The 20,101-nt window shown below is 41.6% G+C and overlaps 1 protein-coding gene across 2 annotated transcripts; it reads left to right on the forward strand.

Moving 5' to 3' along the window:
* The first annotated feature begins 1,332 nt into the window (after positions 1-1,332).
* Positions 1,333-19,988, forward strand: slc6a6a (solute carrier family 6 member 6a). 2 transcript variants are annotated; one of them, XM_070969183.1, is made up of 14 exons: positions 1,333-1,566; positions 6,019-6,248; positions 6,353-6,487; positions 8,576-8,810; positions 9,429-9,561; positions 10,282-10,416; positions 11,812-11,915; positions 12,056-12,180; positions 13,759-13,871; positions 14,979-15,116; positions 15,555-15,657; positions 16,720-16,820; positions 16,951-17,121; positions 18,214-19,988. In XM_070969183.1, the coding sequence occupies exons 2-14, from the start codon at positions 6,020-6,022 to the stop codon at positions 18,367-18,369; spliced, it is 1,878 nt and encodes a 625-aa protein (XP_070825284.1). In that variant the 5' UTR covers positions 1,333-1,566; position 6,019; the 3' UTR covers positions 18,370-19,988. The 2 variants fall into 2 exon arrangements, with proteins under 2 accessions (XP_070825284.1, XP_070825283.1); XM_070969182.1 differs by lacking the exon at positions 1,333-1,566 and adding an exon at positions 3,755-4,037.
* Positions 19,989-20,101: the final 113 nt, after the last annotated feature.

Genomic DNA, 20,101 nt, shown 5'->3' on the forward strand with positions numbered 1-20,101 from the left:
ATACTGTATAGAGTTGGGTACCGCTGTCTGAGATACCATTCAGAAATATCTTAGAAATCGTAACTAATGGCTTCATTAATGGTTTACTGATCATCTAGTAATGCTTTATAAACCAGTTATAGACTATTAACAATAGCAACACTTGGGTTGCCAGATCGTGATACCTCACTTTGACTGGGCAGCCCATTTCACCACTGATTTCCAGCCATGTTGAGTCCACAGTCGTGCTAGCAGCTCTGAGAGACTGCACTCAGGCACAGTGGTGCTATTAGCCAAATGCTAACATCTGCACGCTAACACTCACAATGTTCCCTATGCTAGTCTAGCATATTAGCATGCTATCATTTGCTAAGAACTTCATTGGATCAGAATGACACTGGACCTATAATTGATTGTGGTAGATAAAATTCTCATACTTACAAACTTCATACAATTTACTCATGTACTGAAACAGCTGTGTATGGAAACACTGAGGGGTCACTGTGGGAAGTTTTTCTCTGAACTGCTTTTCCCACCTTCATCTTGTTGGCCTCCGTAGGTATATAATGCTTAAACTGACATGAACTGATGCGTGAAGTTAGATTTTGCTTTGTTTGGGTTGTGTTTGTTTACATTTGTATTTTGTGTGTATACATTCAAGGCTGATCTTATTTAATTCACATTGCTGGACATTTCCTGGGGAGATTATATGTAGGCCATTCATGTATAGGAGATAGATGCTGGTGGGAATACATATTGGAATTGTTTCATATCCAGTTAATTGTCAAGACATTTCTTTAAAAGCTTGACGTCAACCTGCTGGTGGCGCTAGATGAAAAGTCAGAAATAAACAAAGTCATAGAAGCATTTTGTAATGAATTACCAACATTTCAAAATGTATGATGACCAAACAGGAATGATAAACACCTGCAAATGACAACCTGGCAACCCAACATTTGTTCCTAATCATGGCTGATACCTAATCTAGAAAACTTTCTATTATTATTATTATTATTATTATTATTATTATTATTATTATTATTATTATTATTATTATTATTATTATTCTTCCTCTTCTTCTTCCTCTTCTTCTTCTTCTTCTTCTTCTTCTTCTTCTTCTTCTTCTTCTTCTTCTTCTTATTATTATTATTATTATTATTATTATTAGAAAGCCAGTTGCAGCTCATCAAGGCTTTTAGAGAGTGATTCCAAAATAACTGAGAAATCCCAGGTCTCTCACAGCGCATCAGACATTGAACGCATCTGCTAAATGTTCGCTGCGCTTTTGCAGATTATTGGCAAACGTTGCAAGTGAATGTCAATCAATATGCAAATGAAATAAGACCGCGATTCGTTATTATTACAGCGAGAGACTGTGGGGGAATGAGGGGAAGGGTGGATGGAGGGAGGCTGTCGCTTTAAGACGCTGTTGCATGGAGAAGCTGGTGATTTTCCACTCAAACTGATATTAAACGCGCACCAGCTCGTAGAAACAATGGTCTCACAGACAAATTGATTAAATTGTTTCACTCAGCGTTACAATAGGCTGCACAACAAGGAACAACAGGCTGCTTGAAACGAGGACAGGTAATCCGGCATCGTCTTTCCACATCAAGTCAGTAAATGAGGTTAATGTTGTTTTTATTTTTTTAAGATAATTGCAAGAACTGCGCTTAAACTGTCTTTTGAGATTATTGATAAAACATTATATGTTGAGTGACTCATTTGTCACCGTGTTTTGATGCGGGCCGATGGGCATGTTGATTCATTTTATTCGCTGATACAAACATCACATTTGCGGTCTTTCTCTTTGATATGATATCGTGCCCTAATTATTTCCCTCACGCTTCCGCTCAAGAAGAAAAAAAAGAGAGAGAGAGGAAACCTGCGCTTTAACCCTGCTGTCAGAAATAACTTAAGCAAATGATGTTTTGGTTATAAAAACGCGAGTTTGGCCTTTGAACCAGCCGATAAGACGCCGATCCCCGTTTCTCTGATGGTTGTTTGGAGGTCTGCGGTGATGCGTTCAGGCGCACCGCGGCTTCACAGACGTGTTGTGTGTGTGTCCCGCTCCAGGTGCACCTTCACCCTCTCCACACCCACAAGTCATCCACTGAATGAATGAGTGAATGAATGCTTATGTACCCTTTAGAAGAGAGCCTGATGAGCTAAGATGTTTACTAGCTTATATCTAAGTGGGACATACTTAACCTACTTCTTCTGTCTCCGCCCTATCCAGTTTATGATTGATTGACGTGTGTCCTTTAATAACCCCAATCCGCCTTCTCAGCAGGATAAAAACTGAGGGGTCACTGCACCTTTTTTAATTGGCTGCTGAAAAGTTCCAGAAACTGCATGCAACTTGCAACAGGTGTCTGTGAAGGGTGCCCCAAGGGCCTCCTGCAAAATAAGGAGTGGCTTGTGAATATTCACAATAATTTTACCCACTATTGATTATAAAAATGTGGTTTTCTCATTTAACGGTTCAATATTTCTCATGTTTCTTTCTTTTTTTTTTTTAAATGCTGTACATTCCCAATTTTATTCAAACTGTCACCATGTTTTAATTCAATCACTGAAAGTCATTCAAACCTCAAGACAAAAATGTTTTTTTCTGCTAAATTAAGAGATCATATTGTTTGATTGTCTTGTAGCGATGTAATTTCCTAGATCCATGTAAGACCCATCAAACACAGCACAGAATCATTCATCTTTACACAAATCTGAGCCTTGAATACAAGGTGTCTGATCACCACAAGCTGAGGATCGAATTTAAAGCCAGACTAGACGCAACAAATCCAAACTTATGATGGTTTCAGGAAGAAAAAAAAAAAAAAGTACGTTGAAAGTGAAAACTGAAGAGTGAGCTGACGACATGCAAAAACAACAGGTCCAGGTTGACAGTATGATTTATAAGATATGCTTTCGTTCAGCAGTAACTAAACACTTTCCACAGGCTTGTGATCAAACACCATGAGGCTTTCTCTTTATTAAAGGGGAACACTTTTATGAGCTGACACACATGAAAGAGGCTTTCATTCTGCTGCAAGCGTCCACCTTCAAAATACAAACCCTCTGGTCTCCCTCACAATAGATTAGACAGCGTCTGTCAAAGGTTGCATAACCAAAATAGTACGCAGAGCATGACACTGACCAAAATATGATGGATTATGGCGTCGTGCAAAGCTAAGAGGTGTCAAAGGTGTGTGTGTGTGTATAGTGTTTAACCCACAGCTTGTCATCAGCTGATCCTTGTACCCCATTTAACTCTCCAGCTCCTGCAGAGGAATCTATCAGGTTTTAATTGACTCAGCCTTTGCCAGCCTTTATCCAGCCATTGTAAGCACTCGGAGCAGTGAGTGGTATCTAAACAGACCACGGACAAGCAGAGGACACACATGGCCTTATTAGGAATTGTTATAAGCTGATACTGTACTGGTTTACATTTCCCAGATAACAGACCACATGTCATGAAAGAACAGAGGACAGCGAATCGAAATGTCCCGCATACCAGGAATTATTACAGCATATGCAAGAACAAAAATAGTTTTCACACAGAGATGCTTGGAAGTGGCGTGGTGATGTTGTGAAAATGTGCTTCAGATTTTAGCGACAGGAAAAAATAAAAAAAAGGCACTAAAACTCTGAATGGTGCCTTCAGTTCCTCCATTTGTTCATGATCATAATTCAAGACCCACCCACAGTGTTGGACCACCCTTTCTTTTTCCTCTGACTTGTCCTCTGTGTCTCCGACATGAATAAGAAGTGTGTGAGTGTGACACACACTCATCCCCCACCACTTGGCTGTGTGTATGTTTGTGGGCAGGGAGTAGTGAGAAGTGGAAATTTACAGTCTCCCATGTTGGTACCTGAGTTGTCTGTCACAGCGAGGCTGCATCCAATCTCTACTTTGGATTTAATTGTCTTTAGCCAAGGGGCGGGCCCCGCTGTCAGCTCCACTTCTTCTGACCCGTGGTGGCATGAAGGCATTCAGTACAGAGGAATGGTGACAGCTGAGGGAGAGGAACTCTATACATAGTCGCAGCCATGAAGGAAATGTAAGTTTTCTAACCTGCCTTGCTGGAAAGGAGGCTTGATTTTTACGGGTCTGAATGAAGTTTTTCTGTGTGAATGGGCTAAAAAAAATAGTTTTAAAAAGTGTAAGGGTTTGGTGGATACTGTAAGAGTCTGTTTGTTTGTAAAAGGGTTAAATAAATAGAGGAAGAACGGCAAATAGATTTAACTGTTGACTTTTGTGATCCATATTGACAGGATGTCTAGGTAAAGGTCAGTGATTTCAGTTGAACATCTGTCAGGATTTTAGCAGCAAAAATATCATGCTAAGACTTTTTTTTTTATTTTTATTTTTTATATATATAAGGAATTTATAGTCAAGTGTGTCTGGATTAAATCCCAAGGACAGTTTGTCTTAAGCCTTATCTGGCAGGCTGATAGCCTCCTAACACCACACACGCAGGTGAAAGCATACAACGAGCAGACGGGAGTAAAAGGGGGTAAAAGGGATAAAGAGAGAGAGGTAGAAACAGGATGAGAAACAAGAGTGGGCAAGAACTGATCCAGTTATGTAAGGAGGTCTGAGAATGGAAAAGCGGTTCACGTTGACTTGTCATGCATAACAGGAAGAGAGAGAGTCGAGAAAATGATGGGACACAGTGTGCGCACGGGGGCTTGGAGGGGCTGCTGTTCGAGCGTTAAGTGAGCGGCCATGTAGTTCCCGGTAGGAATGTGAGAGCTTTCAGGGAATCTTCTCCTTAATGTGGATGTTGGTAGACAATCCCTAGAGGGGGGCGCTGTTGTTGTCACTGCGATGATCTGAGTTGTTCTAATTTAAGTTCCGCTCATTAATGTCCATTTTTAAGTGGTCCATTTGTTCAGTTATACAATTTGTTTTCAAGAAAGCTCAGGTTAATGTTTTGGAGGCTTTTCAGTACAACCTGTTCTTTTACGAAGGCCTCGATGAACAACGCAGTCTAAATATAAGAGGAAGTATTTGATGTTGCTCTTTAAAGACAAGGAAACCTTTCTCTCTGGCATTACAGTTAATCTCTTGTCTTAGAATTAATTATAGCCTCATTGTTCCTCTTTTGTTCTTGATTATACACCAGCTGGGAGCTTAAATCACTTTCAGTCTTGACATGTCTTATTCAGTTATTCCTGTCCTATTAGGGTTTCTTTTCTCCTCTTTGGCACATGCGGGGAAATAGGATACCTCGGTCAGAAAAAACAAATCCTGTCTTTCTTGGAACAGCGGTGTACAGTGTAAACACTCAAGTGAACTTAAGCTGTCGTATCTTCCGGAGAGCAGCCAGGGCTTTGGGAATGCAGAGGGATATCTTCCCGTCTAAATTTGGATTACGCTGGACTGACTTGTTGCTGATACAGTAGCATAAGAAGAAAGCTAAAAGACAACTTTGGTGGTGGGTCAGGCGAGGTCTTGAAGGCGTGTATCGTGTCCAAACATTCCCTTCCTTTTTCCCTCTGTGACAATGTGCCCCCCTCTGAGCAGAAACAGTTGGAAAACAGAACTACATGTACAGCAAATCAAAAGCGCTGTTGTGAGTGTGCACATGCTGTCTGGCTCCACCGCTTGCAGCATGCACAGAAAATACAGATGTTTTTTTTAAATATTCTGTTTATCTACGGATAGAGTGAGTGATTGAGTCAGATAAAGAAAGACAGCAGGTATTTTAATTTAATTATCACTGTGTGAAAATGGGATTTGTAGTTTTATCATTGAATTACATAGCTCAAGGCATTTTCAGTCTCCCCCAACAATTCTCAAGTCTGAATGACCTCCATGCATCAGATTATCAAGATTAGCAGCCTAGCACTGTATATCATGCACTCAGTGGTTACACATCATGCTGTAACGCCATCAGGAGACAGCATTATCTCCCTAATGCTCCTCCCTATCTGTCCCTTATCCCACTTACCTCTGCCTCTCTCTTCTCTTTGTCTGTCTCGCCATCTCACGTGTCCTTTTCCTTTTTTTTTTTTTTTTTTTTGTGCCATCCACAGCATGGCACAAAAAGAGAAGCTCCAATGCCTGAAGGACTTTCACAAGGACACCCTGAAACCTTCACCAGGGAAGAGCCCAGGCACGCGGCCCGAGGACGAGGCCGAAGGCAAGGCTCCGCAGAGGGAGAAGTGGGCCAGTAAGCTCGACTTTGTCCTGTCTGTGGCCGGAGGCTTCGTCGGATTAGGAAACGTGTGGCGCTTCCCTTACCTTTGTTATAAAAATGGTGGAGGTAGGCAGAAGACACACAGCAGATGCTAGATGGTTAAGCCAAGAAATGGTGACTGTAGCAAGAAGATGTCTTACTCTGAGCTGTTTCCTGTCTCCATTACCCAGGTGCGTTTCTCATCCCTTACTTCATCTTCCTGTTTGGCGGCGGCCTGCCTGTGTTCTTCCTGGAGGTTGCGCTGGGCCAGTACACCTCTGAAGGAGGGATCACCTGCTGGGCTAAGCTGTGCCCCATCTTTACTGGTCAGTCCAAGAAACACTGCACATGCTCGCACACAGAAATAGAGGCTGCGCATCGGTGCCCAAATCATCCCTGACGAGATAATTTAATGTTTAACGCTGAATAAAAGTCTCATTTGTCCAAACAAAAATTCTGCCCTGATTTACTTCCTGTTTCAGGCCAGTATTCACCCACCCCCTCCCAGTGTAAATGGACCAGTCATACTTCATTAGGCTGCTTTATGTTGCGTGAAAAACATTACGCAGCACAGTGCTGAACATAGAGTATCATCAGGTATCACAGAGGAAGAATGAAACCAGTCCACTTTAATTCCAGGGTCAGCCTCAGGTAGAGCGCACACATGTGTCCGCGCCTAAACGCACGTTCATGTAAACATAAACAACACATAGCCATCCTTTGATCGCAGATTTGGCGTGTATAATAGATTGATGAGTTCTCGGTTACCATGGAAACAGACTAGCAAAAAACCCACCAAGTTGCCTAGCAATGGGTAGTCTCACGCAGCAGGTCTGCATGAAAAGATCATTTTCGTTGAAACGGAGCTGCGGTGGTGATCCACTTGTTTTGTCTCAGCTTATAGGATATTACAAACACGGTGTGTCTTCTGTGAGTGTCGTCAGGCTCGGCATCTCTCACCGGTCTCATGACCTGAGATCACCATGAGCTACTGATACTCTAAGACACTCTAGGACCCCTGATTCCTCTTAGGTGTAGCCCCTCTTACCTTTGAGTGACAGCTGTGGACAAGCACAGGAGCGCTGCACCCTCAGCAGCTGCCGTCATACCCTTACTCATGTTCACACCCGGGATGTGACATGAAAAGGGAGGAAACTGCGTGGCACCGGATCTCTAGCAGCTGCTGATGGTCTCCGCTATTCACGGAGCGCTGAGGCTGCTGTCTGTCCATCTGGCACAGCGTCTGGCACAGCAGAGAAAGTCCACAAGTGGTCACAAAACTGGCCAATCACAAATCTTGCCATTGTCCCGCCTCCGCCGCCTTCACATGTTTTTATCACACGGAGAATTCATGACTTTACTCCCCGCACGCCAGCACACAGTCGAGTACACGCACACAAACACACACCTGTCACCGCATTGGCTCATCTATCAGTTTGCATTTGGAATGTGGGAATGAGGAGGAGGGGGCAGCGGAGATGATCGGTTTAAAAATAATCTTGAGCAGTGGAAGAGTACCGGGGATTTCTGTGCACAGGTTCATGGCAAAGTCATCCAAAAATAGTATAAAAACACTGAGGACATTATAGCAGTAGATAGCACAGTCACGTCTGAGAAGTAATAAAGAGTTAGTTCTTTGTTCTTTGTTGTTTGCTTTTAAAGCTGTTCAGTAGCAGTGACTCATGCTGTTGAAATGTTTGCATTAAGCTTTCATTTTGTAGGAATTCTTCTTGGTATTTCAGAGTTTGTCATTTCCTGAGAAACAATAAAAAATCTTAATCACTCATCCTGCACTTGGGGGTGTATACATCCAGTAAAATGCTTTCTGAATTTACGCACATCCAATGCTACTGGCTGCTGTAAACGCCCTCCCTGGCAGCCTGTGTTTACTGGAAACATGTAAATATGCAGAGGCAGATAACACTCTGGCCATAACATGGGAAGAGTTAGTTAACACCAGACTGAAAATCAATGTGTTACTGCCTCTTCTGGTTGAAAGTCACATTCAGAATCACTGATGGGTGTGGTCAGATGTGTGCTCTGACCACAAAACAAGATTTCCAGCTGCTGTTAAAGCAGCTCTAATCAGTATTTTTATTAAAAAAAGGATCATATGACTGCTTGTATGGGAAAGATGTTGCTCATCGTGATTTACCTGCTCTGAGCCAAACAGCAGACAGACACAGTTAGCGACAAGCCGGTGAACACAGTGGAGCATTTAGCAGCTAAGGAGGCAGATATTTCCTCCAGGAGTTGGTGGAGACCAAAAAAGGAGCTTAAACAGATGCTGCTAATGTTTCTCTGTTTGCCATACGAGCTGCATGTTCAAACTAAGCTGTCACACAGGCGAAATAGAAATCATAACTTGGATGATGTCTTTAGTTAAATCTGCCTTCTTTCCATCTCCTCTGCAGGTATTGGCTATGCTTCTGTTGTGATCGTATCTCTGCTGAACATCTACTACATTGTGATCTTGGCCTGGGGACTCTACTACCTGTTTCAGTGCTTTCAGCCAGAGCTCCCCTGGGCTAAATGCAAGCAGCCCTGGAACACAGAACACTGTGTTGAGGACACAGTCCGCAAGAACAAGACCCTATGGCTCGCAGCCAACATTACCAACTTTACCTCCCCTGTCACAGAGTTCTGGGAGTGAGTAGTTACTGACAGCATGCCTATCTAACACACACAGACACACACACACAGAGGCTGTACAAAAGTAATGCTGCCTCTTTATCTTGCTTGCATAATGTGTTTAAACAAGCACAGTTCCTACAAAAGGTTCAGTTTACTTTTAGCTCTCCACCAGTTTATTAGAAACCTTATTTGTACACCACCTTTCATACGTTCAGTGCAGCTCCTCAAAGTTTGGCTCTAGTTGTCAAACTGAACTGAAATATCAGCTGGAAATCCCAGTCTTTTTCATGCATGTTTGCTTTGTTAATTTAGTGACAGTTTATCACAACAAGCGGCATTAAATCCGAAGTGTTTATCCAGCAGTGGACACTTAAATGTTCCAGCTTTAAAGCTCATCCAAATAGTCTTCTCGCCACTTTAAGTATATTCAGACTCTGGACAGGCCGCAGCCGCAGAGCAACACAGAAAGCAGAAGTCATGTGATTATTTGGTTTCAGCTTTTATTGCCAGTGTAATTAGTCACTTGTGGTCATAATCTACTGATGCCACGTGACGTGCTTCCTTTATGACACATCCTCTTCTGTTTCAAGTCCCACAAACTGCCACTAACCTGTACCTCTGTATCCTCTACAGACGCAACGTTCTGAGCATCTCCACTGGGATTGAGGACATAGGGCCCCTGAAGTGGGACCTGGCCCTTTGTCTCCTCGCAGTGTGGGTTATCTGCTTCTTCTGCATCTGGAAAGGAGTCAAGTCCACTGGGAAAGTGAGTGCTGAGGCGTAGACACATCCTGTACTTATTGTGTTGCTTGGATGCTGTTTGGCCTTTAGTTTTTACCCCAACCAGTCAGTGACAAAGCATTGTTGCTCTGAGAAAACCCACATGCTTGGAAGGCAGTTAATTTGGTTGATTTAAAGACACAAGCCTCTGCAGTCCTGGAAGTTACTTGTTGGCCAGACTCACTGTCGGCTGTAAACAGTAGACAGCCCCTCCTTAGCCCTCTTTCTGTTTCAGTCAGCGGGACAGAAACTCGACCAGAGTTTCTGAGGGAACTCTGTGAGGAAAATTATTAACACCAGTGGATTGATTTCTGTTTTTATTGGAAGGTTAACTGTGATTAAGGAGCCGTAAAATCATCACCCCTAAATCTTTAACCAGATAGCAGTTCAGAGAGTGAGAAGCTTTTATGCCTTGTAGTGCACCGCTTTGTGCTCTTCTGGACATGCACTCCATCTCAAACCCTCAATATGACTTCTGCAGGCGGCAGGCATCACTGGTCACAGGCCTTACCTACTTCTTCTCCGTGGAAATACTTGGGGAAGGGAGGAGGCCATACCAGATACAGAGAACAATGTTTCTTTGTGCTGCAGTCAGAAAAATATGAGATCTTATAAAGGAAGCATTGTTTATCCCTTAAGGATGATGACTCATAAGTCCTTAACTTTTTCAGTATTTTTTGGCTAATAATTCCTCCGTCCTGTCTAGGTGGTGTACATAACAGCGACTTTCCCATTTGTGATGTTGATTGTGCTGTTGATACGTGGAGTGACCCTTCCCGGGGCAGCTGAAGGGATCAAATTTTACCTGTACCCTGACCTGACCCGCCTACAAGATCCAGAGGTAGGATTCTCCTCTTCTTCTGTTATCGCTCCCAACTGTGACTCCTGACCTCATATCTTTCACATTTCTGTCTGCAGGTCAGGTATTAAAGGAATAGTTTGACATTTTAGAGTCAATTGACACCTCATGTCTGTCTGAAAAATGTGACACTACAGCCAGCAGCCAGCATGCCAGCAAAATCCACCTTCCATCACCGATAAAGCTCGCCAATTAATAAACTATAGCTCATTCGTTTAACACATGCAACCAAAGTGTAAAAATGTCACTGTGAGGTTACCACTCAACCAGGAAAATAACAGCTTAATAGCTTAACTGCCCATAAAACCACAACGCCATATTTTACTTTCGTTTTTGCTCAAACTAAGCCAAGGACATTTAACATGTTACTTAGAGAGCTTTAGAGGTGCTGGCTAGCTGTGTTTCCAGTCTTTATGCTAGGTTAAGCTAACTGTCCGCTGGCTGTAGCTTCGTTCACAGACAGATACTGAAGTGGATCTTCTCATCTAGCTTTTGGAAGCTAACTCACTGTCATGTAAATGTAAAGTTTTATGGGTCAAAGATAATTTTTCTTTTTTTTGTTACGTAACTCCATTACATCATTTCTCACGAGTGACTGGATGAACATCCAGACCAAGCAGCCATGTCTCGCCTGACTAGCCCCCGTGTGCCCCGTGCCAACGCTGAGGTGTTGAAATAAATGAGGTTTAATTTTGCCTCACATGATGTCCCTGAGGTTTCAGATAGAATTACTGACATCTTTGCCGTGACACTCTGTGGTGTCTTTATTGGAGCTTTGCTGCTGTGGGCATTGTGGTGACTGTTATTATATGGTAGCTCTATTTAATTTGTGGTTGCAATATTTTCACAATAGCAATGGATCACATATGTACTTTTCCGTGAAAGGGTTTGCTTGTAGTGATTACCCACGGGTAATTATCGCAGATCCCCTCAGCTCTACTGAGCTTTATAGCATCTTTAAGCTCATTATTCTGGTTTTATGGCTGTAACTTTCCTGTTCTGATTCAGCGTGACTCCTCGTGTTGTTTTTCAGCCATTTCCGGTTAAGAATCTCTAAAAACCACTACTTGATCAGGCAAATAGACACAGTTGGGGACTAGCTGGTGAACATAGCATTTAACAGCTAAAAAGTCAGATATCTCCCTAAGGAGTTGGTAGAGACCAAAACTGAGCTAAAAGAGAGTTAATATGACATTTACATTCATCAGGTGTCCAAAGACATGATTCCAAATGATGCTAATAATCAACCATTTGCAAATATTTTCATGCCATCAACTTAAAATGGGAGAACAGTCCTGTGCGCTTTTTGATTAGCTTACCTCATCTAATCTGGAAAACACTGCGAAAATCAGTCAACCTCTTTCTCTGTCTCCTCAGGTGTGGATTGATGCAGGAACCCAGATTTTCTTCTCCTATGCCATTTGCCTGGGAGCCATGACATCACTGGGGAGCTACAACAAATACAAGTACAACTGCTACAGGTGAGTCGTGTTTCCGCTGGGGGGAGTGGGACAGTAGTAGTGACAGCAACTCGTGTCAGAGACGGTTGCGTGAAAAGAAAATGGGAACTTCGGTTCCGCTTGTGTTCATTAACAACCTCCATGACATATGTGTGACATAGGGACTGTTTGCTGCTGGGAGGCCTCAACAGCGGTACCAGTTTTGTGTCTGGCTTCGCAATATTTTCCGTCCTGGGCTTCATGGCACAAGAACAAGGGGTGGACATTGCCGATGTGGCAGAGTCAGGTACGAGGGTCCAAGGTGATGGCAGCAGTGATGGTGGGTGCTGCTGCCAAAAATAGCAAAGAGACAACTGGAAAGTTATCAAAAGCAACAAAAGATTTTAAAAGAGGGGAAAAAAAGTGACTCAATATTTGTCTCGGAAACGATGATGCTGAAATGTAGAGGTATCGGCAATTGCACACTCCTTGAGTAAAAGCCTCAAAGAAACAGAATTGTTACTTCAGTGTGAAATATGCTCCAACCTTTCTGAGCGCACATCACACTGTATTGGTCGGGTGATGTGTGTTTTAGCTACACAATGAGCTGCGGTGTTTAAGAGCTCCTGTACTGGGCCACCCTCATTATTACAGGTGTCCTCATGTCCCACATTCAACCTGCTCATGTCCTTTAGTAGCTTTACATCTTTTTGACCAGGGGACATTGGAAAGAAGATTGGCAACATACTGTTTGTACTTTGTACTACGTGCACTGGCGCCCTGTGGTGATATTTCTGACCAGCAGCACTGCACTGTAAGACCAGTTCTGTTAACAACCTGTGGATCTCTTGAGGTGGACGCCACCGGTTCTGTTTCTGCCTTCCTTTGTACTTTATGTGGACTTTGAAGGAGATGCATCTTCTTTCAGCATGCTCGCTCTGTTCCATTAAAATTAAACTCTTGCTATCTTCAAGGCTGCAACTTGAATACAATCATGTGAAATCAGACTACAATTGTTTGACAATGACAGTAATTCTTTGATGGCATGCAAGTGTGTCCATGCAGGATGTCCCACCATACATGAAAACACAACCAGAATTCATAAATTACAGTTTATTTTTCATGCATTTTGCTCAGCTAAGCAATTGTGCTATTAGTTTATGTGATTGCTGACTTTGTGTCTCATGCTCTTATTATATCCTGTTGAATTGATTCATGGCTTTGGTAAAATCCTCATCTGCTTTATTTAGATTAGATTAGATTAGATTCCACTTTATTGTTATTGCACACAGTTAATACCAGTACAATGAATTTCAGTTCAGCATTTTACCAGATAGCTCACACAGTAGCAAAAGTGCGCATAGATAGGGGAGAAATACATGTGAATGTAATTTATATAAAAAACAAGATACAAAATGCAAAGCAGCTATGATATGTCATTATGCAACTACAATGAGTACAGAATAAACAGCACATAAGAAATTGTGTGTGCAGCAGAATGGTCTAGTTGTGTTGTATACAGTATAAACAGTAGGCAGTCATGTAATGTGTACAGTGTAAAACAGACAATATGTACAGTTGACTATAATTGTTGATATTAGTCACTATAGCATGAGAAAACACTGTAAGTAAAATTTTATTTCCTTATAGCTACTCAACACTTAAGGCCAAGAGTGAATAAACACTCAATCATCTCATTTCTGTCAACTGTTGGATGTATTCGATCATATTTCCTGTAGATTACTGGCAGTGCCAGACCCTGCTCAGCCTCTCTAGCTCAATCTTTACATTACTTTTCCAATCCCTTCATGTCGTCCAAGCTCAAATCAGATTGAAATGTTAATTCTGTCTTCTTGTCTCCATCCCCTCTATGCTCTCCCTCCAGGTCCCGGCTTGGCCTTCATCGCCTACCCTAAAGCTGTGTCCATGATGCCGCTGCCAACCCTCTGGGCCATCCTGTTCTTTATCATGCTGCTGCTTCTGGGCCTCGACAGCCAGGTCAGTGTTTTCACAATGACAGTCGTGTCAAGATATGTACAGAATAGTTAGCTGGTGTACTGCCCATTAATTTCACACATGCACTTGCTAGGCCACATGTTAGTTGGCTCCTGCCAGCCTCAATATGTAAAACACATTTAGTGTCTCTCTGATCCACAGCTAATGTCCCCAAGGTATCAGATAGCTGACAGATAAGCAAAACAGCCTGTTCCCACAAAGGCATTTTACTACCTCTCCACTGCACTGTGTGAGGATTATATCCCTTATAATGCCCTGTAAAACCCCATATTAAGTTTTTAGAAGTTGATGGACGTTTGCCAAACATTTAGTTTGCAAAAGTCATTAAAATGGCTTGCATGCAAGCCATCTAGCTTTGATATAAGGCAGATCTTTGATTAAAAGAAGATAATCTAAGCAGACAAAACATTTCTACTCTGGCTATATCACATTTCCTGCCTCCAAGTGTAATTCTACTCCTGTGCTAACTCAGTCCTGCACATGGCCGGCTACTCATCTCAGCCAACTGCAAGATCCGGCTGATGCTCTAAATTTGAGCACATGTAAATGCAGCTATCTCCATGAGAGAAATGGTGCCAGTGACAGAGTGTGTGTGTGGGGGGTGGGGGGTGCATTTTTTGACCATAAATTTCATGCAGATTTTTTGTCCTGAATGCTATATATTGTTAACATCGCTCACACATACATGCCACTGTTATGTAAGGGGTTTTTGTTTAGGCTTTTGTGCAACAAAGGAGCATGTTCTTGGTGAATAACGATAGTTTGAAGACAAGACAATTTCATAATTTTTGTTCTGACATTATGTAGTTTATGAGGCTATGCAGAGACACAGGGGAGCAAGAGCAAGAGACACAGACGGGGAGACGGAGACAGTGATTCACTGTTGCTTTGTTTCTGTTGTGTCTTGGTAGCAACAAACCAGTGCTGCAGAGAGGAGCCCTGTTTAAATTCTCATTACTGCCCAACAAAGACAGCTCTTATTCTCTAATCACTGGTTTGTAGAGGCAAAACAAGAGCTGCATGCACACAGAAGGAGACATTGATTTTTTTTTTCCCATGAGAACTTAATAGTGGCTTTTGTCCCCACAGTTTGTTGAAGTGGAAGGACAGATCACCTCCATTGTGGATCTATATCCATCCCTCCTCAGGAAGGGTTACCGACGGGAGATCTTTATAGCTGTGATGTGTTTCATGAGCTATCTCCTGGGACTTGCCATGGTAACAAAAGTAAGTTCACCAACAGTGGCTTCACGGAGCCTCTGCGCTCTTACTTGCTTCTGCTAGTTATCCTGTTTAGAAAAGGAAAAGAGACTCTGCACATTCGGATCATCGGCAGAGATAATGCAACAGATTTTCCACTTGCCTGTTGGCTGCCTCATTGTTAAGACCTAATATGGCTTCCTATCACCTTCACCACTCACATCCTGTGTGTCTGAATGGAACAATTCGGAATGCCGTTTTCCGTTTAGCAGTTAACTGTGTTTCAATGACGTCTCAGCACCTGTTGAACTCTGCCTCTGTTGGTTGGGTGCCAGCATTCTCGCTGCTTTCAACACCCTGCCCACCCTCTCTGCTTTAATACCCCCCTCTATCTCTGTGACTTTCCTTCCTTCCACATGCATCAGAGAGATAATTAATGCAGCTTTTCTCCTTTTCTTTTTCCAGGGTGGCATGTATGTGTTTCAACTCTTTGACTACTATGCAGCCAGTGGTGTGTGCCTTTTGTGGGTTGCATTCTTTGAATGCATTGCTGTAGCCTGGGTTTATGGTAAGTGGAAACGACTCTTATGTGATAGGGGTCTGTACTGTGTGTCGTTTTTCAAAGTAATGATCCTGAAGAGGTGGAAAAAAAAGCACAAACGTTCTCTTTGGTGGTAAACAAAGGTGTCCTAGTGGTTCTTTTCATGTCAGTAGTAAATACATTTAACTGCATGGAGGGGCGTGGTGATGGGGGTGGGGATGGTGTTGGTCCCATGCTAGACTGCGATTGGCTGCCCAGGGTTGCCTCCCATTAAATTAGATCTTACCATTATTGAAGGAAAAAATTTAGCCAAATGAGAAAAAAACCTAATTGGAATGAAAGCAGTGCTGCATCTTGCAGAAATCATCTAGTTTATTTAACATGTTAGTCTTTGCATGAAAGCATCTGGTTCTTTTTATGGTAATAAATCATGCATCTGCGAAACGTGCAGTTACTGTAAGTGTTTTGTTGTGTCCGTGAGGCTGAGTGTCAGAATAATGATGCCATGGTGGGAGCAATCCCTCATATTTGCCAATTAAATATTAAATATAACATTAAGTTGTTCATTTATCATCTATAATGCTAATTAGTGCACTGAAAACAGAAAATCTGTAAATAATCTACAGTCTAGCAGGCTACTTTCCATCTTTAGTCCCTTACCAGATGTTAAAAAAGGAATTAGACCGGACTAAAACCACATATTATGAACATTAATATTACAAAAGACAGGCACATTTACAGTCCTAACACACAGAGACCTCTTAATGCAATAAAACACATAGTTCACTACAGTCAACACTGAGGAAAGATAAATGATGACCTAGTAAGGTAGTTAATAACTGACAAAGCTGAGACTGTTTATAGTATATACAGCACATGGAACATGACTCAGTGGAAATATATGCCACAGTTTGGGACAAACAGAGATAAGGGACCATAAACCTGATCATGTCCAAAGGGAAATATCAGGGTCATCCTGTAATAATAATAACACGTGAACAGTAGAGACTGATGGTATATGATGTACAATGTTCATTATTTTGACCATGTGTGCTAGAATTAATTCTCTCTTCTCTTTGTGTTGGACAGGAGTTGATAATTTCTATGATGGACTTGAGGATATGATTGGCTACAGACCAAACCCATGGATGAAATGGAGCTGGACCATAATCACTCCTGTTCTCTGCATGGTGAGAGATCAGCGGCAGCTTTTTGTACTGTTGTTTTATTGTACTGTTGTCACGAACATGTGACGTGTTGATACTTTCAAGGTCACAGAAAGGTTTCCAACTAGTACTAAATGAAGCATGTGTTTTTCAGGGCTGCTTTGTCTTCTCCCTGGTGAAGTACAAACCCTTGACCTACAACAAGGTGTATGAGTACCCTGACTGGGCTATCGGTCTGGGCTGGTGTTTGGCCCTGTCCTCCATGATTTGCATCCCCATGGTGATGGTCATCAAGATCTTACAGTCTGAGGGACCCCTGATCGAGGTGAGCTGACTCGACCCTTTTTGTGCCTTTAAAGGAACAGTTTTACAATACTCTTTATTTGCCTTCATGCTGAGAGTTAAATGAAAAGATTGATATCACTCTCATATCTATACCCTAAATATGAAGACTCAGGACATGGTTAGCTTAGCTTAGCAGAAACACTGGAAACAAGGAGAAACAGCAAGCCTGGCAAAGTAACAGAATCCCCCAACCAGCAACTCCAAAGCTAACAAATTAACACATTAGATGTTTAATCTGTACAAAAATCAGTGTAAATAGGCTAATGTTCTGTAGCACTGCCATCTTGTCTACTTGTGGAGAACAACGTTTCTTTAGTCGAGTTTTCGAACAATGCAGAAATTATCATCATGAGAGAAACAAATTGAAGACTTTTAGCTAATTTAGCTAACCTCCCTCCAAAATGTGATAAACGCATCATAGTCTCCCATTCTTCAATAAGCAACCGAAGGTCACTTATGCTAGCTAATGTTTGCTTACGTTAGATAATATGCAATAAGTGGGGCTGTAAATATGTGAAACAGCATGAACATTATCTCACTTAGATTACCTCATTAGATTAATTAGTAGTTTGTGTTTTGTTAGCATAACATTAGCTAACCCTATCAATAACTAACTTAAATTTTGTAATATATTGCTCCTTTGCGTCTTAGAGTGTACTTCATACATTTCTGATGATGAGCAATTCCCATCTCTACAGTGGTCAGCTGGCAGTAAATATGTTAGCAGGTTAGATCGCTAGTTGTAGTGCTAGCTGTGCTACCCCTGTTGGTCACATGACCCTTGTCAACTTGGTCCGTCAAGAGTCAGGCAACCAGGCTGGATGTAGCTTCGTATTTAGCATAACGACATCAATGGCATCAATCTTTTCATCTAACGCTTGGCAAGAAAGCAAATACGCAAAATGTTTAACTTTTCCTTTACTGCGTTTTTTTATATATTGACTCAGTTTTAGATTCACATACACACAAATACAGATGTGAAACATGCTGAATTATGTGTTGGTACCACCGAGCCTTAAACTGCTCCAGTTTCTGATGATCTCAAACGTAATCCCTTGTTTCCTTCCCTCAGAGGATCAAAGCCGTGGCAGCCCCGGCGAAGTCAGGCGTGAGCTCTCGCCCGAAAGAGTACAGCTTGAAGGGCAGCGAGCTGACACAGCCCCTGGACCCAAACGGGAACAATGGCTTGATCAAGCCCACCCACACCATTGTAGAAACAATGATGTGAGCGCTCTCTGTGAGAGGAATAAGATTGATGTGCTTTCTGTGTTATGATCATATTTGCTAACATTGATAATGGTAGGTTTACATTGTCCAGTATATTCACATTAGAGATACTCTGGTTTGATTTCTATGAAGAGAGTTATATATTATTGTTGGAATTTTTTTTTTCCTCTTGTAATTTTTTTTTTATTTTTTACTATATCAATATTGTTGATGTTACAACTGTTGTCTCTGTAGTTGGCACTGATCTCAGCTTAGGCAGTATTTTGAGATAGAACATGTTCAATGTTTACTACCTTTCTGTTGATTCCGGAGAGATGATGAATTTGAATTTTTTTGGTGTATTAGAAGAAAAGATAAAATTCTCACTTCACATAAATTCAGTAAACTAAACGAGTAATTAAGTGTGTAAAAGGTAGAAAGTGTTTTAACACCCTGACTTGTTTGTGGCAGCCTCATTGCCCGAGCTAACTTCTAATCTCTTGTTGTTGTTCATCCCTGCAGTGAAAATGAATGTACCATGAGCCACCCACATCTGTCAGAGTACATATCTGTAACATGTTAAGTGGCAATATGCAGTGTATAGAGTTAATCTTGCTTGACGTCCTTTAAGTTACAAGTTGAACAAGGCCTTGGCCAAATACTGTGAGAAATGCATTATGAAGAAGATCCGTCCTCAAAAACGGTTGAAGAGGAAGTAAGGGAAAAAGGGAAGTGGCATTTTTTTGAAGTATTTGTACACTGCCTGTGTGACTACTATCAGTCCCAGTGCATTTATTGAAACCTCTCTTTGCACTTTATATGTCGTTTCACCTTTATTGTAGTATTTGTTTTTATTGTTGCAAGGTATTGCAGTTACATTTGCAACCCATTTCAGGAGGAAACGTTTTTAGCTTCTAACTTTTTGATATTGTAAACTTTGATATACAGTATCTAGTTATCTCCTTGCTAAGACAATGACAAAATAGACTAGGCTAATCTGACATCCAATGTTCTGATTGATAACTGTTCATGGGATCTGTGAGAACATCACTTAAAAAGTAAAAACCTAACTCATATCTAAACATCCTAACCGCTCTATCCCTTGTGCTCGTTTCAGCAGCAGACGTGCTCTGCAGAACTACCACTGGATTCTAGTTTTTCATGTTTAGGCATTTGTACTGTAGAATTTGAATTGTTTGTAAATCACATATGCCTTTTTGTAACAATTTTATACTGTACATCATATGAACACCATCACAGATTAATTGATTTTATTAAAAACTCAGCAATTCGTCATCTAAATATTGGTTACATTGTGAGCCTGGATTACATTTTTCAATACACAATATTCATTGAAGCAATGGCATTCTTGGCTTCTTCAAAATGCACCATCATCATTTAAAATAATTGCGCTGTTCAATAATTGAACAACTTGCACAGCTGAGTCCAGAATCTGAAGGAATTGTTATCCTGAAGCATGTGCAGGAGCCACCACAGTACCGTGCTGCTTTGTCCATAAAAACTTGTGCTACTTGGAAATTCAAGTGTACCAAAGTATTTTTGTCTCACAGTTGTCCCCTTTGAGATGCACATTGCATCTTTTCTATATAGATTACAAATAAACATGTTTTTCTTTGGGAATTTCTTTGTGTCAGTATCTTTTATTCTCTATATGCACGTCTGAAGCATCTACACCTGTAAAGAGGAGAAATGCCTGCACACTAATGTACAGTATTTATTTCCATCAATATGTG

The sequence above is a fragment of the Chaetodon trifascialis genome, chromosome 8, assembly GCF_039877785.1.
Source record: "Chaetodon trifascialis isolate fChaTrf1 chromosome 8, fChaTrf1.hap1, whole genome shotgun sequence".
Classification (NCBI taxonomy): domain Eukaryota; kingdom Metazoa; phylum Chordata; class Actinopteri; order Chaetodontiformes; family Chaetodontidae; genus Chaetodon; species Chaetodon trifascialis.